The sequence below is a fragment of the Biomphalaria glabrata genome, chromosome 10, assembly GCF_947242115.1.
Source record: "Biomphalaria glabrata chromosome 10, xgBioGlab47.1, whole genome shotgun sequence".
Lineage (NCBI taxonomy): Eukaryota > Metazoa > Mollusca > Gastropoda > Planorbidae > Biomphalaria > Biomphalaria glabrata.
The window spans coordinates 27,758,658-27,783,440 of record NC_074720.1 but is presented as its reverse complement, the minus strand read 5'-3'; the positions used below and the strand labels follow the sequence as shown (position 1 = coordinate 27,783,440).

The following is a 24,783-nucleotide window of genomic DNA, read 5'->3' as shown; positions in this document are numbered from 1 at the left end:
CAGCCAAACTGAAATTTGGGAATATCCGATCGTCCTGTTACCTTCTATTTTGATCATTATTTTGCTAACTTTTTTAACGCATTATTTTGTTTAAATTCATGTTTAAATTCGAAATCAGGTAGGTAATTTAAGAAATAGTGGATCTTAGACAATATTTCGTATATTTATTTGAAATGATTTATACTAAATGAAAGACTACTTTTGAAAATAAAAGTACAAGAGCATACAATTTCTACATTCATAAAATGTCAAACATAAACATAAAAATATAATCTATCTATCTATCTATCTATCTATCTATCTATCTATCTATCTATCTATCTATCTATCTATCTATCTGTCTATCTGTCTGTCTGTCTGTCTGTCTGTCTGTCTGTCTGTCTGTCTGTCTGTCTATCTATCTATCTATCTATCTATCTATCTATTTATCTATCTATCTATCTATCTGCTAGCTTGAGCTCATGTTCTTTGTGAGCAAGTAGGCCACAATCATGAGCATTAAGAAGCTCTGTGACGACCATCTCTTTTATTTTAGAATGGGGCAGTAGACGCCGAACGTTAAACACATTGACGTCTGAGTGGAACCTGAAATAAATGCTTTCGTGCAGTTTCTGCTTCATTTGACCCAACAGAATGCCATAGAAGTATTATATAAGATAAGATAAGAAGATAGCGAACGAAGTAGGAGCAAGAATACGGCCCTGCTTTACGCCATTCTCTTTGGGTAAGTGATCAGACAGAAAACTATTGTGTTTAATTTGTTTTGTTTTATTTACCAGCACAAGGCTTCTTAAGAATGGACAAGATCTTTGGATGCATCTGAGCTTAAACAAAATATATGTTGGGAAATGAAATAACTTTGTAAAATGTAAAGTAACCAGAAGTTTACCAATAATTTAGAAAAAAATAAATTGGTCGGAATAGTTCCAATGTACGAAAACAACAAAAATTACAAACATAGCTAATTTGTTCCTGAGCTGGACGAGCATTTAAAATACCTATAAATTGTGATGTTTCTTGACTTTGTAGTGTCACTCTTTTGGAAACATCTGTAATAGAAAATAGAAGCACAGTGAAAGGAACCACCCCCTTCTGTTAGCTACCTCTGCACATGTACTTAGTACATTGCACGTGTCGAGGAAACAACAAAATGCTTGCTAGCCTTATCCCATCCATCGATCAGTTCCACACGGTGGTTAACGCTGTGGTGGCCGACCTCTTACGGTTAGATGACAGCATGTAATTCGTGGGACTCCTCCGTGGGACACGGCCTTTGGCGTCTCCACAGCAGGAACATTTTGGTGAGGCCCGAGGACTCGTGACCTCTCACAACTAATTTAATTAAATGATCCACTTGATTGTCAAAAAGGTAGTGATGAATTCATTTCTTGTTGACACTATAAAAAAGAAACCCAACATTTGGAATTTATTTTTTAAAATATTTGAAAATTGTGTTCGTTTTTCATTATCGAAATTTCACACAAACATATATTTTAGGAAAATAACAATATTCTCAATTTTCCCAATAAGCCAATAACTTTATTCTAATAATACTCTTAGATTTCTATATCAAGGCGGCCTTTTTAAATTGGGTTTGTGAACGTTTTCCAAAGACAAAATAATGAGTACCAAAGTAAAAAAAAAACAATTTCTTTTATTTCAATATATTTCTCTTGCACCAAGAAGTTTGAACGGGAAATTGAAAGGGAAGTAAGTGTGGGCAATAGAGATCCTAATATAAGGCAGAACGATAAATAAAGGATGAATATGAAGGAAATACCCTTCACGCTAACGAAGGCATTCAAGATAGTTGAGTGATTGTAATGAAACAGCTCTACTAAAATACCAATATCATGGCTTTATTCAACAAGACTACAGTAGGCAGTGAATGAGCACAAACACCTCTCACTTGACATTAAGTACTATGAACACACACACACACACACATTCTATCGACATGACCTTCTTACACACTGGACACTGCAGGAATTAAACAACTCACACTTACACTACAGTGATAGAGTAGCCAGAAAATATGGACAGATTATAAAAGGAAGATAGGTGACAAAATAGAGAAAGATTGAGAGAGATTCTAAAAGTAAAATTGGGGTGATGTGGTCTGGCAACTAAGGATAACATTGTAGGGCGAGTTTGGTGAATGAGAGCAGAAAACAAATCAACCTAATTACTCGGGGTTGGATGGAAAGAAGTCAAAATGTTTTGGTAGCGAAATAAAAGGAAAAAAAAAACTTTTCGGATTGGTGCATACAGAAAGGAGCTTCAGGTTTTGAATATAGCAAGAGGGTTGATCTGTCTCGGAAAAGTTAAAGACTTGACGAATTCATTTGATTTACTAACCTGGAGATGAAGTTTTCGGCTAACTCGGGATAACCTTTTGTATGAAATGCACCAAAAGAAAAATATATAAACCTAACAGGTTTATAAAAAGAAAAAAAAAAGGAATAAATGCTTCACAAAATATGGAACTAATATTTCTCTCCTCCAAGCTTCAGTCTTTCTAATAGTATCTCTTAGTTCACCTTTTCAGAATTAATCATCAGATGCTTTTGTATAAAAATATTTTCATAGGTAATTTAAAAAATGGTTCCCTTTCACGTGAAATTTAGCGGTTTCAATGGGCTTTGTTGCTGAACATAAAAATTATGTATGTGTCAGATGCGAATATCCCAAAGTTTCAGTAAAACAAATTACAAAAGTCATTTCTCTATAGAAGAAGTTACGAAAGTTATATAATATAAAACCACAAACCTATATATACTACAATAAAAATAGGCATTTGCTCTCTATTTACGATTTATTTAGGTAGGTGCTGTTTTACTATTACACACAAAGTATCCGATTTTAGAAAAAAAAACAGGTTTTTTTTTTTTTGTTTAACGCTATCGCTAACGCCATATAGATCTAAATTACATCTCTTTATTAGTATAATTAAATATATAAATTAAAATCTGTATGAATGCGTTGGTAAAATAGTAGATCTAGAGCTACATAGTATAAATGAGATTAGTAGATTTATGTTGATAAATTAAGTGGAATAGATCTATTGTTCTAGAAATTTAGAATCTACATTTTTTTTGGCATCTCGTGCAGCACAGCAGAGAACTTACAAAAGCCATCAAGTCGCAATAGGTAGGCCCCTACTGCGTATACAGTTCACGCCATTGACTGTTCTGCGTATACCGTAGGCGTAGTCCTATCACCACACGGGCACATGTGATTCGTGAAACATTCAAATAAATAGTAAACACTGCACTCATCATTAATCTTCGGAATCACTGACATTGTCATTAAGTAATATCTATATCTAGATTTCAGATCGAATGTAGTTTAGAAATCTAGATTCTATCTTGAGACTAGTGTCACTTATTATTCACTAGTCTAGATCTAGCTCTACCTGACTAAAGCTTATTAATTAGGATAGGCCTACATCTACTATCTAGATTATTCTATACAGAGTCTATAGAGAAATTCTATAGCTAGTCTAGATCAGACTCAGTAGATCTACTATCTATACAATACTGATTATACTTCTACTTATAGATCTACTTTTCAACGCTAAGACCTAATATACCAATATAATTAAGGCTTGTAATCGAGTCCTAAGATTCATGAGGAATGCAATATTTTATGTCGATACGCAGCCGCAGCTGAGACCTACGTATTTTCCCACAACCAGGGCAAGCATAACCATTGTCGATTAAGATTTTCTTTTTGCTGTCTGCGTCTGTCCCTGGCAGCGGATTTCCTTTTGGTCTCAAATGTGCATTCCCCGTTCCTTTGTGAGTGACCTCCAGCTGTCTGTCTCGTTCTGAGGCCGCATGCAACCAGGTACTCTCTTCTATGTCTACTATGGCAAGAAAGCGCCTAATGTGGTATTTAAAGCGTTTCCGTGGGGCACCTCTGTTACGTTAACCACCTTTTAGCTCACCAAAAAAAAAGACTGCTTTTGGCATACGTTCGTCCCCCATGCGGGGTACGTGCCCTGCCCTGAGTAACTGTCGGACCATAAGAAGTCTTGCGGTCTTGCTACCGTATGTCCATGATGGAGCGCAAGCATCTTTGGTGAAAGCGCTCAAGTAGTCTTAGTTGCTTTCTGTATAATACCCATGTTTCAGATCCATATAGAAGGGTTGAGAGAACCACTGCTTGGTAGACACTTTTTTTTGTAGGCAGGCGGAGTGATCTTTTCCACCAACTCACTCCTGGAGGCGTCCAAAAGCACTACTGGCCCTGGCCAGACGGTTATCAACTTCCTTGAAAGCGAGGTGTCATTCGATACTATGCTTCCTAGATATGTGAAGTGGTCTACCACCTTAAGGGGACGTCCATTTACGGTGTTCTTTGGGCCTAAATAGGTTTTATTGGTCACTTCTGGACATTACAAAACATGAATTCTGTTTTCCCAAGGTTTATAGATAAACAGAAAACGGCGGCAGCGTAGCAGGCTGATATCATCGGCATAGAGAAGCTCTGCTATGACCATTTCATTTGTTTTTTTGTATTGCATAGTAGACGTCGAAGATTGCCGTCCGAACGAAACGTGATGTCGATGCCTTCGTGCAATCAATGCCTCATTTGACCCAACATTACGCCAAAGAAGATAGCGAATAGAGTAGGAGCAAGTACACAGCCCTGCTTCACGCCATTTTCTATTGTGAAGTGATAAGACATGTCACCATTGCGTCTAATCTGGCCGTTTTGTCCCACATGAAACTGCTTGAGAATGGATAGGAACGTAGGTGGGCAATCAAGCCTGGCCAGAATCCTCCATTAACCATTGACCGTGTCGAATGCCTTGGTGAGGTCTATAGGTTTATATAGTATACTAGACTTAAATCTAGTCTAAAATCAAGACTAAGTCTAAGACTCTAGCACTAGACTACCTAGAGTTACAGTAAATTCCGATTATCAGAGATTCTGTTTCTTCTATATTTATTACCTAGATATATATTCTTGAAGTAGATCTATACTGATTTAAATTCAAATTCAAAGTGAATATTTATGATCAAATAGATTACAGATTATAACTAGATTTTATAGATCTATCACTATTATGAGTCAAGACCTATAAGACGTGTGAGATCAATTTTTCAAAGCAACTATAATTGATGGACTTCATCTAAAACAAGTTGCTTCACATATTCACATGCGAATTTTGTTATATTTATAAGCTTGGCATTATTTTGGACCAATGTTTCACAACAGCTGATAAGAGAAATCAGGTATAAACATCAGGACTAAACACGACCCATTAACTCAAGAAAACATCAAGAAATTAAATCAGACACAACATAGACAGTGAGATTCATAAGAAACGAATATTCACTATCGATTACAGTAACACATTTTTAAAAACATTTTAAAAATTATTAAAAGTTTTAAAATCACAATATTTATTTCTACAATCATATTTGTGTGTGAAATTGTTTATCGGAAAAACCCGGGTACTGGAAGTAAGCTAGTTCTAAAAAAATACACAGATCGCTGTGGAATAGATGCCTTTTTGAGAAGGACACCTTCAGAATGATAGCATAATACAGAAACAAACTATAAGCTAGTTCCATACGGTACGTGACGTTTTGGCGACGCCGTTTTGGCCCCGCCGTTTTGGCGCGAGCCGTTTTGGCGACGGGATGTTTTGGCGCGAGATATCATTTGACGATAATTTCAAAAGCACGTAGCTTTTTTTTTAGTGAGCCCTTGAATTCCAGCGACTTAGGCAAATAACCATGGTGTCTATGTATACTTAACTTAAACTATTTTGAGAAACATGGTACATGTATTATATTTTTACTTATTATTAGCAAGTGTTTGGTATGTATAGTTGGAGATACCATACAGTCATTAAACAAACCAATGTTAATGTAAACAAATAATTGCATCAATATTTAGTCTATCATCGTTTCAGTTTGTTTTTAATTTTAAAGTAATATCTTAAAAAACTTTTTTGAAAATAAAAGTGTGCCTCTTAATAAACACACATACACAAGCCAAAATGTTTATTAAAGAAAATGATGTGAAAAACAAACACACATTTACATTTAGTACGTGAAAAATATGTCTTAACACAAACACTCATGCAAAACATAGATATGCATAATTCTTTTAAAAGAAATAATACAATAAACGTAAAATAATGTATTTCGCGCCAAAACGTCCCGTCGCCAAAACGGCTCGCGCCAAAACGACCTTCGCGCCAAAAACGGCGGGGCCAAAACGTCCTGCTTCGAGTTCCATAGATAGCAAAGGGAGATAACAAATAATATCGTGGAGTGGAGCCCTATTTTGGAGAGACACTCCCGTCCACATATATTGCATGTCAAGGTGGCTTTCGTATTGGTGGTAGAGGAGCTGGCCATTTTCAGTGTGGCACGCTTTTATTCAAGGATCGAGGCCCATGTTTTCTCACTTTCTATAGCTTTCTTGGTCACCGCCTCTGTCCAACCAGTGCGGTCCAAGGCTATCCAATGGTTCACTGATTTTAAATCCCTTTTTATCATATCAACGTAATTGAGGTGGAGGTGAACAATTTTCCTAAGCCAGACGCAAGTTGCCGTACAGAATGATTTTTTTGGGATGCGATTATCCTCAATCCGGCGAACATGTCCGAGCCAGCGCAGGCGGCTTAGCTTGAGGACCGTAAAGATGCTGGGAAGGCTCGTTCTCGCGAGGATCTCTTTATTACACACTTTTTCTTTCCATGTTATTTTTAAGATCCTTCGAAGGCAGTGCAAGTGGAATGACTTTAGTTTCCTCACTTGTTTTGTGTAGGTTGTCCTGCCGTACAGTAGCGTGCTAAGAACGCATGCCTTGTAGACCTCCATTTTGGTCGCTGTGGTGAGCTTCTGGTTTTACAAAACTCTTGGTCGAAGTCTAGCGAAGGTTGATGTGGCTTTTCCTATTTCCTACGACAGGTCGCCTTGAATTGTAGACCCTAGGTAGCAGAATTCGTTTACGGCATCTAGCTTGTTATCGTCAATGAGGATGGATGGTGGTGCTGTAGCAGGTGGTCCCATGTCATTAGTTTTCTTTGTGCTTATGGTTAGACCATACTCTTTGCAAGCCTTAGAGAAGCAGGACATTTGTGACTGAAGTTCCTCTTGCGTGTGTGCCACTACCGCTGAGTCGTCCACGTAGTTCTTTTGAGGGTGGTTCTGATTTAAGTTATGGTCCTCATTCTAGCAATATTTAGAAGTTTGCCATCAAATCTGGAATGAAGATATATGCCTTCGGTGGATTTGTCAAACGCATGGTGGATTAGCATTGAAAAGAGTATTCCAAAGAGGGTTGGGGCCAGGATATCCTTGTTTGACTCCGCTGTTTATACTGAAACTTTCGGAGCAGGCGCATTGTACCCATCATATTTTGGCAATAATATTTAGCAGCTTGGGTGGACAGCCTATTATCTATAAGATTTTAAAGAGACCTTCTCTGATGACTTGATCAAAGGTCTTTGTCAGGTCGATGAATGCAATGTACAAAAGCATTATTTGCATTTTCCGGAAGTTGACGGATGGAGAAAATTGTGTCAATTGTGGATCTCCCTGAGCGAAAGCCGCACTGTGATTCTGGATAGACTCGATCATCAAGTTTTTGTAGCCTGGGAAGTATAATTCTAGCAAAGACTTTGCCTACAATGCTTAAGAGAGAAATTTCCCTGTAGTTGTTGAAGTCGCTTCTGTCACCTTTGTTCTTGTACACGGTGATGATCTTTGCATCCCGCAGATCCTGTGGCACAGCACCTTCTTGCCAACATTTTCAGAGCAGTTCATGTAGAGGTTGGCTTAGTGTAGTTATGTATTGTTTCAGTCATGTTTTCTATGGCTTTGCTGAGTTCTAGTAAGGGGTTTGGGGTACTTCGTCTAGTTCATTCATTTTGGGTAATTGGTTGTTAGCATTAAGAGCTGAGGCAGAGACTGAGCTTATTGTGGCGTATAGTTCGGAGTAATGTTCGACCCATCTGTGCATTTGTTCTCTCTTGTCTGTGATAGCTTCTTCAGTGGTTGATTTGAGAGGTGCTGACTTGTTTTGGGCATGTCCGAGAGCCTTTTCGATTGCTTAATACATTCTTCTTATGTTGCCTCCTTGAGCAGCGAGCTGAATATTCTCACTGAGCTCTATCCAGTATTCATTGGCACAGATCCGTGCTGTCCTCTGCACTGTGGCTCTATCATCTTTCGGAGTTAACAGATTGCCTTGGGTAGGTTTCGCCTTGTGTATAGCGAGTGCATCTCTCTTTGCTCTTATGTCAGGTTGATTAGAGTCGAACCAATCGTTCGGCTTTGTAAGTTTTCTTCAAAAGATGTCCATAGAAGTCTTTCGTATGGTGGACTTGAGGTGTTCCCATTTTTCTGTTGCTGTATTTCCAGAAGCACTTTTGTAGTCGCGTTCAAAATATTCCGCAAACTGTATCTGGAGATCAGGGTGGCACATCTTGCTTACATCCGATTGGGGTCTTCTAATCTGCTTGGTATGGTGGATTTTTTTAGGGAGAAGGCTGATCTTACAACATACCAAGGAGTGATCTGTGTCAAAGGCTGCACTGTGATAAGACCTGGTAAGCTTTACAGATTTTAAGCACTTTTGTCTTACCATGATTAGATCTAGTTAATGCCAATGTTTGGAACGAGGGTGCCGCCACGATACTCTGTGTTATGGTTTAGTCTTGAAGTAGGTATTAGTGACACAGAAGGAGTGTAGAGACCAAACTTCGAGGAGCCTTTGTCTATTTTCATTCACTTTTCCGACACAAAAACGCCCAATACAGCTTTCCCATGCAGATGTGTCAGATCCAACGCGTGCATTGAGGTCGTCTAGGATGATAACCTGTTCCATATTTGGGATCTCATTGAGAGCAGACGAAAGGTTATCATAGAACATGTCTTTGGCCTCCTTCAGTCATAGAACATGTCTTTGGCCTCCTTCAGTCATAGAACATGTCTTTGGCCTCCTTCAGTCATAGAACATGTCTTTGGCCTCCGTTGTGAACACAATGTAGGAGCGTAGACACTTATCAAAGTCACCTGTTCAATAGATGTGTTTAGGCGTAGTTATAGGAGTCTTTCTGAACCGTTGCACTTCAGCTCTAATGTGTTCAGTAGTGTGTTCTTAACTACGAAACCAACGCCATGTTCCCTTACTTCACTTTCGGCTTTGCCTTCCAGAAGAAGGTGTGGCCTTTTTCTTTGATTTAACCAGCTAAACGAGTTTCCTGGAGTGCAGCAATGTCAACTTTGAGCCTGGACAGTTCATCATTCATTATTGCGGAATTTCTGGCATCTTCTATGTCTGGTAAGTTAACATTAAGTCAAATTTGTAAAGTACGCACATTCCTTTGTGCCTGCTTTTCAGATTTTGTCTTATCCTCGTGTACCCAAAAGACGAAGACAGGCAAGACGGGACAGCACTTTAGTGACTGGGGGTTGTCCAGCTTAAGGTGGGTGGTAGCTGTCCATTGGGATTCTAGGATCCCTCTCACCGACGAAAATGGCCCCTGGCGCTATGCTCTACGTCAATTGACCATTTGAGCTTATAACCGGTTGCTGTCACTTCCCGTGTTTGGCTGACGCCAAAGGCGAAGCTGGAATGTCATCTTCAGTTTTTGAATTTGGACTTTGAGTAAGCGAGATGAAAGCATGGGCATTGTTTATGGTCTGAACGATGTCTCCCACACAGCAGTTACCCCTCTCTGCGCAGCTGATGAAATCAAAGGAACGGAATATCCGATACAGTTTGGAACAAGTAGCTCCACAGGCTCTGCCATTCTGCAGCAGAGTGCGCAGCAGTCTGCCTAAGCTCCTGATTTTTCCTCAGGGTTGTCTCCCAAAGCCTTTCATATGTTTGAGTATAGCCGCAAAGTAGCGGAGGTTTGGATTCAGAGTTTTCCTTCTCCTAGATGGGTATCCAACCAAGGCTAACTAGTCCCTCCTGCCCGAAGCTTACTGGTTTAGGCACCAGTTTCTTGCCTTTGCCCCTTCTCTGTTGGTGATAAGAAGGTTCCGGAAGGTTGTTAACGGCGTAAGTGGTAATAGTTTTAAGCACACCATTACCTATAAAATGCTTCCAATGGCACGCGTCTCAAACAGCCTCTGACAACCAGTCCAACACCTGGCATTCACGTGTGGTTCAGATACTGAGCCCGGCGGAACTGTTAATCAATCAATAATAATACGCTAAGGGCTCATGGTGAGCGATAATACATCAGGGATAAGATAATAATGGCTAAGGAGCTAAATACATGTGGTAAGAATTATTAATAAATTCTAGTCCAGATACAGAGTATGGCTTGAATATTTAGCCACAAAAAGCCATGATAAAAAATATAAGCTTAAAAGTAATCTACTTACATTATCCATAAGGAATACACAAATATATGTACACAAATAATGTAGTAATTACATTCACAGATATATACAAACAACTAAGTAAAATGGTTCTCAAGCACTTTTATAAGTTACATACCACCAATCCAAATGAAAGAAAGGAATGAAAATGTGTAGAGCTCAAACAAGAGAACTATTTGCTCCCAATCAGGTCTCGAACGAGAATGACTAGAACCGCGAAAGGTTAGTCCAGATAAAGATGGCGAGGGGATGGGCAATGGTGGGGGGCGATGATCCGCAAATGTGATGTAGACAATCTGGCGTCATCGAGAAACAAGTCCCCGTTTGATCGAGACGAAAGTTTCCCGGTGTTAGACATTGCGTAAATGCGTTAAATGGGAGCCCAGAAAATTGGTCCCTTCGTCTCCCTGTCCAGTTGGTCAGAGAAGGTGAAGGGGAGATGATCAGGGCTTGGCCAGAGCAAGGGAGATAACATCTTGACCCTGGTCAGCGCTAGTCAATCAGGAAATCTGTTGCCCGAGGGGTTGAGTTGAGTAGGCCATTTGAAGTGACCAGCCGCTCCCGAGGTGGGGGGTCAGTAGGGGAAAGCGTTACCTGGCGTGGGGCGGGGAGGTCCAGTCGGTCCAGTGAATAGGAGGAGGGGCAACCCAAATAGGTCGAAGGGAGTATACTCTTGTCAAGAGTCTAATGGGCATGTGTCAAAATAGGGAAATGTAAAATGTGACATCAGTGCCCGGGGGGTTGATTTGGAGGGGTGGTGGTAGTGAGTTTTAGCGCTCGATGGGCTAAGTTTAAGAAAATTGATAATTAACATGTGAATAAATGCTTGGACCTGAGTGATACCTTGAGTGAGCTAAAACGTGTCGTCACAGTCGGGACAATAGCCATGTTTACACAAACATAGAAAGACATTAATTTTCATGCTGTTGATTTTTAATTAATCTTTTCTTTTCATCATTTAGAGACAGAAATGGGAAATAACCGTAGCACATTACAAAGTCAACCAGATGTATTTGGAGTTGAAAAACCAACAAGTCTCATGGTTGCTGCTCGAGAAGGAAACACATCTAAAATGATGGAATTGATTGAATTTGGTGTAGACATCAATGAACAGAACAGCCAAGGGCTGAATGCACTGATGCTTGCAGCGTTTTATGGACACACGACTGCTGTGCAGACTTTAATTATGTTTAAAGCCAATGTAGACTTAACGAACAATAATGGTCAGACTGCTTTGATGCTAGCTAGTGAAAGTGGTCAAAAGAAAATAGTTAAATTTCTCTTAAAAGACGGGGCTAATGTTAACTGGAAAGACAGAGAAGGATTGACATCGTTGATGATCGCTTCACGCCATGGACATTTGAAAACAGTCAAATGTCTCATTAATAACAACGCTAAGCTCAATAGACAAGATCGATTTGGCTGGACAGCACTGATATTCGCGTCACAGTATGGACACAACAAAGTGGCTCAATTACTTATAAGTAACAAAAGTATCGACATGACCTTAGGAAATAAAGCCGGACAAAACGCACTAATGATTGCTTCTATTAATGATCATATAGAAATTGTGAAAGAATCATTGAAGCGTGACCCAACTCTAATAAATGACAAAGATCACCATGGATACACAGCATTAATGTTTGCTGCTCGATATAACAGAGTATCAATCGTGAGACTGTTACTGGAATCTGGTGCAAGTGTCAAATGTAAAGGAAAAGACGACTTATCAGCTTTAAAGATAGCCGCGATGTATGGACACACTACGGTATTAAAATCTTTGCTTGATGTTTCAGACATACTTCGTCTCCCCAAAAACGATGCTATTTTAAATCTGATATTTTTAGCTTTAGAAAGTAAACAAAATGACGAAGCGGAATTATTGCTAAACTACAGATGTGATGTTAACGAAAAGACAGATGATGGCAGGACACTTCTTAGGTCTAGCTCAAAAAATGGACTTTTCAAAATAGTTCAAAAATTGATACAGCGAGGTGTAAATTTAAATGAAAAAGATCAAAAAGGAAATACAGCTCTAATGTTTGCCACTAAAGCGAATCACAAAGATATCATTCAGTTACTCTGTAGTAATGGATGTCAAGTTAATCAATGTAATCAGAAAGGCTGGACACCTTTAATGAAAGCTTGTAAAAATGGTAATAAAGATGTTGTCGACATTTTGTTAAGCTTTGACGGCAATGTTAATTACTTGAACAATGACTGCTGGTCACCACTCATGATAGCCTGTAAATATGGACACTTGGATATTGTGAGAAGTCTTCTCAAAAGTAATGCTAATACAGAAATTAAAACTTTAACTGGAAAGACAGCTGCTCAGATTGCTTTAAAATATGAACATGATGAAATTTATCAAACGATTCAAAAGATCGAGACCTATGGCGACGAGAATACAAATAAAAGATACTCTGACACGTTTACATCTAAAAAAGAGAGAATGAATAGAGTTAATAGTATTTTGTCAATGACAAGCTCCATGTCCGATTTTCAAGACATTAAAAGCACGTGAGTATATATCACCAAAAAGAGAAAAAGAGATAATTAAAAGAGAGTTTTTGTTTCATACAAATCAGAGGTGAATCCTAATATTTCGGGTATAAGCAATACAAAAAAAAAAAAAAAAACATTTTCTAAATAGTGACGTAGGAGGAATTTAGCAAATGCGTCGTAAGACTGATTTTTTGCTTTGATTTTGTTTAGTTTAGATTAGATTTTATGTTAAACCATCACTTGCCCCAGCAAGGTGGTTTTGAGGTTACCCTCCCTATTCTATAACACAAAAATAATGCAAACGAAAGTCACCGAATTCCATGAGCCAAAAAACGACGAGGTTTTGGTGCTTAAACCCCTCCCACATTTTTTACGACAAATCTCCCTATTTAATATAAGACTAAAGCATACAACAGTCACCATATTTTATGAGCGTAGCCAAGAGGGGTTTTGTGTTTAAAAGCCCACTCCAGAGGACTTTAAACAACCTCCAAATGGTTTTGAGTGTAAAACCCCCTCCAGCTTAGTTTGAAGCTAAATACCACCTCTTTAAAATTAAAGCAAACTATACACACAAAATTATATGAGTGTAGCCAAAGGGGGGGGGGGGGGGGTTCACTTTAACCCCCCCACAGGGCTCTAAGTTAAAAAAAAACATCCAGATGGTTTTGAGTTTACCCCCTGTCACAGATGCCATTATAGATTTATTTGTATATTTCACATTTAAAAGCTTGTGTGTAAATAGAAATATAAACCCTTGACTGAGCCTCAGGAATTACCCCACAAATCTAGATCCTTGACAGCGCCTCAGGTTTTACCCGAGACGTAATTACGATGTTGCAAATCTATTTGTTGATTTGAAAATAAATAAAGACATTTTTTAAAAGAGTTAGCGCCAGAGAATTGACGAGAGTAGAAAGAACGGGAGTCGATGAAAGAATTTCCTAGTATACAGTCGCGTTTTCTAAGAGCTCTGATTTAAAGCCTTTGTAATATTATTTGTGCTTGTTGATCTGTAACTTGTACATAAGCTGTACTTACGTTTTATATTTAAATAAAGTTCCAGAGTTGTGTTTAAACAAAGAATCTTTTATTGTGAATCCTAGATCGTCGTTTATTCAACTATTTTAATTCAAGTAAAATTCCCGGCACCACAACACACGTTGTGACACCCCCCCCACCTTCTATAGATTGTAAAATCTAAAGCAAACTAGTCACAAAATTCCTTTGGCGTAGCCAAGAGACGTTACACATTTCTACCAGTCGCTGGATTCCATTAAAAAGGTGCAGTGAATAGTAGATTTTGTTTTTGAACTACACTTTTAATAGCAGGATAATGCACTGTACATACCTCAGAATATGCATTTTTTAGTTTTGAATACCAGAAGTAATACTTGGGGCGCTCCCCACAAACCTCCTAGCTGTCAAGGGCAGGGTGTCTGCTATCTTTTCACTAACTGCAGCAATAACGTATTCTAGGGTACAATAAACGTCTTCCAAAAGAATGAAGGGTTGGAATATAATAACGATTAAATACACACACACGCACACACACACACACATATATATATATATATATATATATATATATATATATATATATATATATATATATATATATATATATATATATATATATATTGTTACGAATCTCACTATCCAGGCTCTCTGCAAACTGCACCATACACCACCAACTGAAAGAACTTGACAACTCAGGGCTCAAAAATAACGTAATAGTTTAATGTCAATAAATAACAGCCAACACTGTACAATTGGCAGCACGTAACACAAGACTGTACAAATATCTCTCCGTTAATAGCCGTACCGTCGTATCAACTCTTGCACTGGACTCTCTGTCTCTTCTCGGACTTGTACTGAGCAGTCGTAACGAACCGTAGATCGAGAAGTTGTGTCTCACTGTCTCTGATACCTTCGCTCTTTATATAGGGTCCCTGCTGGCCTTCTCGAACCGGACAGAACGCCGCTCGACGTTTCTGGGTGGTCAGATGACTACAACTCTCGTGACGCTCCTGAGCTCTGTTCACGACGCCGATCCTTCCCGAACCGTCATGTTGAAACTCGTCTCGGCTGACCGTCGTAACTCGTCACGCTCGACCGCTCGTCTGGCGCTGGCCTGGGGCGATTGGCGTTGGCTGACTACACACACACACACACACACACACCACTTCCATCTGTGCCACCACCAGGTTTATAACAATACATATATATATATATATATATATATATATATAATATACATACATATATACATAAATACATATATATATATATATATATATATATATATATATATAGTGGGGGGGGGGGAGGAGGAGATACCTTCTTATACTAAGCGCTCCCCCATGCTAATGTCAACTATGGAGTAATAACGCTTACGTTTGGGCATAAAGGTACAAAATATATAATACAACGTCACCTAAAGCCCATTGCCTAAGGATAAATTACACGTAGACAATATAATGTAATAATCTTCAAAATTAAGGTCGCTGTTTAAATGCAATGTATTTATAACTCCAGTTGTCTGGACTCTGTTCTGCCACTGGATTCAGCTGGCAAGGGGCGAGGGAGTGAGGCTGATGCAGCGCAAATCTCCCTCACTTTAATACAGTTTCATCGTGCAAGCCACATTCTCATCTCCCATGTTCATCAATCAAAAAGCCCTGCGGCGATAAGCAAGTGGCGATGTGGCAGGTGTGGAGCAGGCCTGTCTGCAACTGACCGAGCCCACCCATTCTGCCGGCTTTTTAAAGCGAGGATTGGACTTAACAGTCTTCTTCGAGTCCATGGGGGACGCCAATAAAGTACCCTTTCCCGGGCAACAGATTTGTTTATTATACCTCTGCCAGGTGACTAACTTCTTATACCTCTGCCAGGTGACTAACTTCTTATACCTCTGCCAGGTGACTAACTTCTTATATCTCTGCCAGGTGACTAACTTCTTATATTTCTGCCAGGTGACTAACTTCTTATATTTCTGCCAGGTGACTAACTTCTTATATTTCTGCCAGGTGACTAACTTCTTATATTTCTGCCAGGTGATTAACTTCTTATATTTCTACCAGGTGACTAACTTCTTATATTTCTGCCAGGTGACTAACTTCTTATATTTCTGCAAGGTGACTAACTTCTTATACCTCTGCCAGGTGACTAACTTCTTATACCTCTGCCAGGTGACTAACTTTTTATATTTCTACCAGGAGACTAACTTTTTATACCTCTGCCAGGTGACTTACTTCTTATATTTCTGCCAGGTGACTAGCTTCTTATATTTCTGCCAGGTGACTAACTTCTTATACCTCTGCCAGGTGACTAACTTCTTATACCTCTGCCAGGTGACTAACTTCTTATATTTCTGCCAGGTGACTAACTTCTTATACCTCTGCCAGGTGACTAACTTCTTATACCTCTGCCAGGTGACTAACTTCTTATACATCTGCCAGGTGACTAACTTCTTATATTTCTGCCAGGTGACTAACTTCTTATACATCTACCAGGTGACTAACTTCTTATACATCTACCAGGTGACTAACTTCTTATACCTCTGCCAGGTGACTAACTTCAGGACGAACATACTAACTTATATTAAGAAAAAAAAATAACTTTTTCTCAATCAAAAATGTAATTAATATTGTCTGCTAATAACTCGACGACATACAAAATGAAAGTAACCGTTAGTAGCCTATCTTTACTGGTGTAAGTGACCATGATGACTTTAAAAAAGCAGTAGCCCGGCTGTCTACTACATTTACTAGTAATACGATCATCAAGTTATACATGTGATCATTATCGAACCTTAAAAATTTCACACGAAATATTAACATTTCAACTAATTTCTTACATTAATACAAAGCTTAAGATTTCCTTTAATGTTTTAGATTTAAATAATTGAACCTTATTTAAAATTAAAATTTCCTTGTCATATCATTGCAGATGGAGTAAACGCAGTGGATCATTTACAAGTTCTATATTTAATATTACTGTGTAAGTTTATTATTTTAATGTACATGTGTTCACAATATCTCTACTATGGTAGTACCATGTGTATATAAAATAAACTTTTTAAAAAGCAATAACAAATAAAAATTCAATTTTAGAAATTTGATTCCTACATTATGTTCAAATGAAATGGGATCTGATGAGTGTATAACTAGAACATATCGTATCGAATCGAATGTAGATCTCCTCGGTTTTTATCTAATCGAATCGATCGAATCCGAATTGGATCGGATTGGATACTATTTTGATCTTATAACCATCTGATCGAAGCTGATCTAATTGAATAAGATCGTTACAAAATGAGTTTTGTTATTCATTTTATTAACGCGATTATCTATCGTCTTTGCTGCCAAATTCGCAAATGACTAGCATTCGACCCTACCAATTTTTCCAAAATCAATGAAGTAAGTGTAAGCATATAACAGGAACTGAATGAAAAATGATTTTATTCTTACGCTTTTCAAATATTATTGAACGTACACTGTATTGTATACTCACCACGGTATGTTACATTATTATTTATCACAAACACAGAGTTTGTAAATACGACTTCAGTAAAATTACAAACTCCTTCTGTCTGTCAGTTACACGTTATTTCTCATCTTCCTCATTCTCATTATTATGGTGGAATGTTTAGATGACAAGACCAATATATGAGATGAATGTGCAGTGGTTTCCAAATCATGGAGCTCTCCATAGAGTTTTCTTTTCTATAGAGGTGTTTTGGGTCCAATGTCTTGTTCGGGTCTCGTTAAAAAATGCAATTTTGAAAGGACATGGTCAGCAGTATCTAGTGACATTCCACAAGGGAAGATTTCGCTAGTTCAATATTTTAGATTCTGGAACATATGTTGTCTCATTCTGTTGTGTCCGGTTCTGAAGCGAAAGATTAGACATTGATAATGTCGGAATAATTCATAATAGGCGTCGTCTTTCTTGTGATTCTGGATGAGAGCCTGTCAATTTCTCGTTTATTTCTACCTATCTCTTAGTCTGTTAGACCAACTAAAACATTATTCAAAAGGTTCTTAATAATATATATATATATACACACAATCTGTGGGCACATCTAATATTTGTAGCTGTCCGCAGACCACTTCGGCAGGACTCATTTGTCCCACGGTTTGAAATATGCTCACACCTGATGCAAACAATATACAGCTTTGGCTAATGCATTGGGGCTTCTCAAATTAAATTACGTGCCATTTGGATTAGTCAATGCAAGGAGTCCCTTGAACAGAGCAATTCATCGACTATTTAGGTAACGAAAAGTTATTTGCATCTTCCACAAATCTTGGGAAGGACACTGAGAAAATATGGCATCACTTGCAAACGTAGCGAACTTCAATTAGCTGTGCAAGAAGGGACATTTTAGGCTATCAAGTCAGCTACAACTTGACATCATAAAGGAATATTGGACATTCAAATGCTTAAGACAAAGAAACAAGTCAGAGACATTTTAGGATTATGTATTTTTTACTGATGTTTCTTACCCAACTACACTGCGATTAAAGCAATATTGACAACATATAAAAATCGAACAAACAAAGAGACTATATAAAGAATTAAAGACACTTTCTCACAGGAGTATATCCTCAGGTTGCCAGACAACATTAGGGCATTCCATCTAGCAACAGACGTTTGGAGCCTGCCTGATGAAAGATCACAATGGTAATTACATCCAGTGTAATATAAAAGTAGAAAACTGTCATGAACCAGACTTTCTACAATTGAAAGAGATTTTTTAGCCAAAGTTTGGTCTTTAACTCTTTTACCAAGAACGTTTTGCCTAATCATTTATTCTTGTCACGGATAATTGTCCATTAAGATTTCTAAGCATTTCTAAACATTATTAACTTCTTAATATCAATGTATGGTCGCTGAAGCCCTAATTATTTTTAGAGGCCTCCGAAAGGGGAAAAGACGCTATTAGTTTTGTGTGGAATGTGTGACCGTCTGTCCATCTGTCCCGTTTTGATCTCGTAAACTATAAAAGGTAGTGCAACTCCGACATCACAATATTTTAGACCATTCTAAGTTCTGATGCAACGGCTACTTGTTTCTTTCCTGAAAGCGAAAAATCTAATTTTTTAAACGACTTATGCCAGCAGTTTATTCATATAAATACACCAACTTTACAACTATTCAGTCTTAATAGTAACAAAAAACGGGGGTCTTTTTAGTAGGGGAGGTTGCTATATACAAAATTTTTAGAACATTTATGGAAACGGTTTGTAGATTTTTTTGTCAAAAAATGTATTTTTACATTTGTATTGTTAAGTTATGTAAGTTCTGATGTACTAAGTGGTATGTTTATTAAAAAATTGTTTATAATTTTTTTAAAGAGAAAAAATCTATTTAGTATGCATATAGGTTGAAATAATTTAAAACAACAATTAATAAGTAGTTTTTCATATTATCTCGTGAACTGCAATGCACCAGAGCTGCAGCATAACACTTAACCAAAGGAAAAAAAATGGATTTATTTTTTTTATACGGAATTAATTTTATTCTTGATGAGTAAGAGATTGACCCTTTGCAAAACAATTAGATATTCATTATAGGACATCAGTTAGGCCAGGTTCACATTCACCTAACCTTTGGTCTGCTGGACCGCTGGGGCACCACGCAGGATCTGTTAACCTTTTTTCTCCATTCTTCTCTGTTCTTTGTCTTTGATAGAATTTCATTTGACTACTTTGAGACTTTGTATGTCACTTCAGTACCCATACTCTTTTTTTTTTTAATTTGTAACCTTATTTATATTTAAAATTTTGTAACTGTGTTAAGTTATTTGAAAAAAAAAAATAAAAGAAAAGATCCTGCTGGTGAAATGTTTAATGGAAATTAAAATAAATGTAGAATAAATAGCTTTATATATTTATGCACTGTTAGGTGAACACAGTGGCGTAGCATCCATGGCGCGAAGGGGCTCAATGAACCTGGGCCCACGACCATTAGGCGCCCACTGCGCTTGGCCCTCTGACTTGTTAAGAACTTAGGGTTGACACCAAAGTGAAAAACTAAATTCAACTTTTGTAAAAAACGACACAAAAGAGAATTTAAAAAGCTTCTTCAAAATTTCCTGAACGTTGTGCGCTTCCACCAAAGATGCTCGCGCTCCATCATGGACAGGTTTTGTAAATTGTAATGGTGGCTAGCCCTAACCGTGCGTTTAGGGTGACAATCGTTTCCATATCGTCGTATTCTTTTTTTTTTCCTTGTCTGTTCATAGTATTACAGGAAATGGAGGGGGATGGGGAGAGTTTGGTTAAGAAACAGGGATAGTCCTGATTGTCACTAGTTAAAATTTCGATACAGCTGAACATTATTCAATTTTCTCAAAACTCAATATGTTTTTATTTTGCTTTGCATTTAAAATATGTAATAGCAATTATTTCTCCTTTGTTCCTTTCCATCGGTTCAGGCTGATCCGTCAGCTGGTAAACGCACCTACAAAATCATTAACTATGAACAATTTTGGATCTTCGCTCTTTGTAATGAACATGAAAATCTGATGTTGTTTTGACCACTCGCTAATGCTCCTATATCAGCGACTATGACTTTATAATTGATAAACTCCATCGGGTATATTACAATGAACAGTGTATTTGATCATGAACTATATTCAACTTCTCAATAACATTAACTGCTCAATAGTATTATATGCTCGTATACCTGCGACTATGAATTTATAATTGATGAACTGCAGCGGGTATATTAGTTTGAACAGTGTAAATGATCAGGAACTATATACAACTTCTCAATAACCTTGACTGCTGAACGTGGATGCGTTAACCTGTTTGTCTTGTGTGCTATTGTAAGTGAAAGTATAATCTGGGAGTCCGACCAAAAAAAAATATCAGTCTGATATAAAAAACAACAACTATTGATTCCGAAGAAGTTTACATTGTGAAATAGTGTAAGACATTCAATCAAGACGATGCGTCCTCGAAAGTCTTCATCGCAATGTTTTGTTGTCATCTGTATTGTATACAAAATGTTAATGTAATCATTATATCATAATAAAGAGGAGATGAAATCTAAACAAAATAAAAATAACATTAAACATTTAGCAAGTCAAAGAAACATCAGAGTGCTAACAAAGGGATATTTAAATTTGAATAGGTTTGTGCTATTGCAATGAATGAGGAAACCGACTTGGGGAGCAGGTTTATAACAAGATCTAGAAGATAGGTAACTAAATGTATCATGGAATAGCGTCTTTCACTGACCAATAGTATTTGGTTGAAACTTGATTCATTGCTCTTAAAGAAATGTAATGCCATATATTTATACAAAAACATCAGAAAATTGCTATGAATATTCAAATTTGACAGGAAATCAAAGCCCAACAGATTCAAAACGAGACAATTTCTAGGATTTCATATATGTGAGTATCAGACGTCATCAGAATTTGCTGAACAAATGCTCCAAGTCATTAAAAAAACAACAACATTTATCCTTCAATAAACTACTGGGCTAAAGCTATGAAGGTGCTTCCAATATTATTGGATACTACAACGGCTTTTGGACATTGTTTCATTAGAAGAAGCCGCTCGCCATTAAAAACAGATGCACTGTTTCTTACTTTGCTACTTAGAAGGCCAGAGAAATGTTCAGTAAATAAATATTCGATCTATTTACTGTTAAATAATGGACGTTGAACTAGATACTAGTTTGTATCAATGTTTGAAAGCGTGACACCTAGAAGTGTTTTAGGAATGTAAATCTGTAGAATGGGAACTTGGACTTCGTTACCTCGTTTCATTCTGTTCAAAATGTGTACAAACATTGACTTTTAATTCGTGTTGGACTTCTAACAGAGTCAAACGTAATAAGATTATTAAAAAGCTACTCTACTTGCTTTGGAATGTCTTTTGGTCAATGTACCGATACATTCAGATTACTCAACTGTTTTGTCATACACTGTATTCATCTTATATATTCTTGAACCCGGGCCCACGGTATCATGCTATGCCACTGAATGAAGAATGTTCTCTATGCTATAAATGAATCAAATGTAATAGATGCAATTGTTTTCTTTTACAGAGATCGCAGTAGGACTGTGAATGTCAAAAAAATAGAAACAATGACAGTGGTGTAAACTATCTGTTTGATCAATGAGAGTCATTGATGCATGGCTGAAACAAGTTGCAAGCCATTAGGATGAGATGAGCCAACAAACTGAAACTGAAGCAAAAGTCATCTATTCGTCATTTAATGAAATGCAAATGTAGTTTGAACCTATAAAGTAACACTAATCACTTTGCATGAATGAAAGGGTATTATCTTTTACATTATTCCAGTATTGAATTTTGAATTAATAAGTGTAAATATTGGAAAAACATTTATTTTTATATTTTTACCTCATAAGATCATTTATGGCCGAGTTCTAATGTATTCTTCTTTCGAAGGTGCGTTGCATTTAAATCCAGCACTCTTTTCTAAATATGAGAAGTTTTTATCATTGCTCCTTTTTTATGTGTAAATTTTGTAACAGGAAATAGATGACTGACAAAGCTGTTAAAATCTACAGTAAGAAAATAGTGATAGAAGAAGGCTTCAATCTATAACATTATAAACTATCTCTACAATGTTACAGTTTTTTTTCAGGTTGCAAACTCTCCGTCGGGTCAAGATAGATTTTTAAAAATATGTTAAGAAACATAAAAAAAATTGTGGAACCTGGACATGGACCTCGAAAATGGTTTTAACGATTTCCATAGTATGAAAATTGATGTACATCTTTGGGAAAAGAATGACTAGCAATTTTGCCTTGATACACTGGAAATACTCTATTTTTACAGTTATTATTCTTCAAATTAAAAAAAGATTTTAACTTGATAGAGAAGTAATCTTTATTTTGAATAGACGGATAGGCGGAGTAAAAAGTTTTACATTTTTTGAACTTAACATTCAATATTTATTGAGAGAAAATGAATGGCACTGTAAGATGTATAAAGGAGTTATTGTCATTTTGTAAAAAGTATCTTACAATGTTTTTCCTGTTTATGCTTTTCTTGTTTTAGAGTGTATTTACATAGTTACTTTATGATATACCCCTCAGTATTTAGTTTTGTAACTCCACTTTGATTGATATTGATTCTTATTACCGAAAGTGGTCATAGTTGTTAGCACTTCCCTGCCTATAAAATACTTCACATTTGATATTATTTCGTATTGTCGATGAACGTCGTTTTTTAAAAAAATAATTCAATATATTCCTTGAGTAGATAATGAAGTCTTATATTTAATCATTTTTCAAGTTACCATATGATGTCAATTGATGAATACTAACTATAAAGTTTTTAAAGTAATAAATATTATGTCAATGAATTGCCCGCTCTAGGAGAGTGAATAAACCCTTGACACAAAGTGCTGAGAAATGTAAGATGAAGGTTACATTAAGATTTTAAGTTCTTTCTTATTAGTATCAAAGGAGAAGCGGGTGGTGCGCACGGGCCATCAAGAGGTAAGGGGCATCTCATTAAGGACAAACTTTTATATTTGGTTATAACTTTAAGTATAACTTTATTATTATGCGTATATATCTTCAAAGACCTCTTGTAGTACGCCGTTTTGGTCAGAATGACACGCCAAAAGAATTCTGGTTAAACGATCTTTCGGTATTCGACCGTTTTGACGGGCGCAAAATGTCTAATTTTTAAATACCTATTGAATAGTGTTTTTACTTTAAAAAATTATAATATGAAATTATAGGCCATATCAAAATTCCAAATATTTGTTCATATAAAAGATAAGATACCCACAGATTTAGAATTTATAAGTGATTAATTTTGTTCAATACGGTTGTTTGTAAATTTGTTTAGTTACAGAACTAAAATTCAAAGCCCTGAAAAATAGTTTTTCGGAAGAGGGAGGAGAAATTAAGTAGGCTAAGCCAATTAGATTTTACTCTAATTATTTTTATTATTTTATTTTTAGGATTCAAGTATAAATTGTGATTTTTAGTCGCAATAGAAAAATCTCCGATTGAGTAAAAATTGAGAAAGGTGACTAGGAGAAGATATTTAGGTACAGAACTTATCTCAATTGTTTCTCTTATACTTATGAATTCTAAATTTTTGGGTGGGGGGTCCACCAGATAGATGCAACAGTATATTTGTAACTTGGACTGCCATTGTAGCACTTGAGATTTGTTACAGAACAAATAAAATGGGAGAAGTGTTAGCTAGCAACCCAATCATGGAAACTAAGCAGCTACTGAAAACGAACAAAAGAAGAAAAAAAAAAAACTTGAATTTGAAACTGTCAAAAAGAAATGAGTCATTGGTCCTTGAAACTCTAAGCCAGTAAAAGTGTACAAGAGCTACCACTCACCGGCTTGATTGAACAGTGTGTTCTATATGGCGGAGGGTCTTACATGTGTCTATTTTAACGCTGCCATTTACTGTGCCACGGTCACTCCGGACTCGCGGACTAGATACGCGGACAGAGGCCGCATACACCGGGAAACTCCGCCATTTTACGATTCTATGAAATCCTAGGTTAAGGAGGCGCGGTGGATGAGAGGTAAGGCGCTTGGCTTTCAAACTGAGGTACAATATTCGAAACCTGATGAAGAGTGGGATTTTAAAGGTCGGGATTTTTGGGGGCCTCTGAGTCCACCCACCTCTAATTGGTACCTGACATTAGTTTCGGAAAAGTAAAGTCTATGGGTCGTTTTGCTGGCCATATGACACCCTCATTGACCGTGGGCCACCGAAACAGATGACCTTTACATCATCTGCCCTAATGATCGCTAGGTTTGAAAAGGGACCTTCAACTTTATACCAGGCTAACAGTGCGGGACATGCCATTTATGAAACGGCTCCTTGAGGAACGGCGCATGGATGTTGACAAGGTTGTGGAGCTCTTTAACAAAACCGCA

General features: G+C 37.2%; 1 protein-coding gene across 1 annotated transcript; it reads left to right on the top strand.

Annotated features, from left to right (window-relative positions):
• LOC106063455 (ankyrin-3-like) lies at positions 1–23,114 on the top strand. The gene is made up of 5 exons (XM_056045236.1): positions 1–118; positions 536–724; positions 11,327–12,887; positions 16,824–16,874; positions 21,942–23,114. The coding sequence occupies exons 3-5, from the start codon at positions 11,335–11,337 to the stop codon at positions 21,994–21,996; spliced, it is 1,659 nt and encodes a 552-aa protein (XP_055901211.1). The 5' UTR covers positions 1–118; positions 536–724; positions 11,327–11,334; the 3' UTR covers positions 21,997–23,114.
• Positions 23,115–24,783: the final 1,669 nt, after the last annotated feature.

Coding starts and splice junctions, on each gene's coding strand:
- LOC106063455 (XM_056045236.1), top strand. CDS start 11,335: ATGGGAAATAACCGTAGCACATTACAAAGTCAACCAGATGTATTTGGA. Junction 12,888..16,823: donor TTTCAAGACATTAAAAGCAC/GTGAGTATATAT, acceptor ATATCATTGCAG/ATGGAGTAAACGCAGTGGAT. Junction 16,875..21,941: donor TCTATATTTAATATTACTGT/GTAAGTTTATTA, acceptor TTTCTTTTACAG/AGATCGCAGTAGGACTGTGA.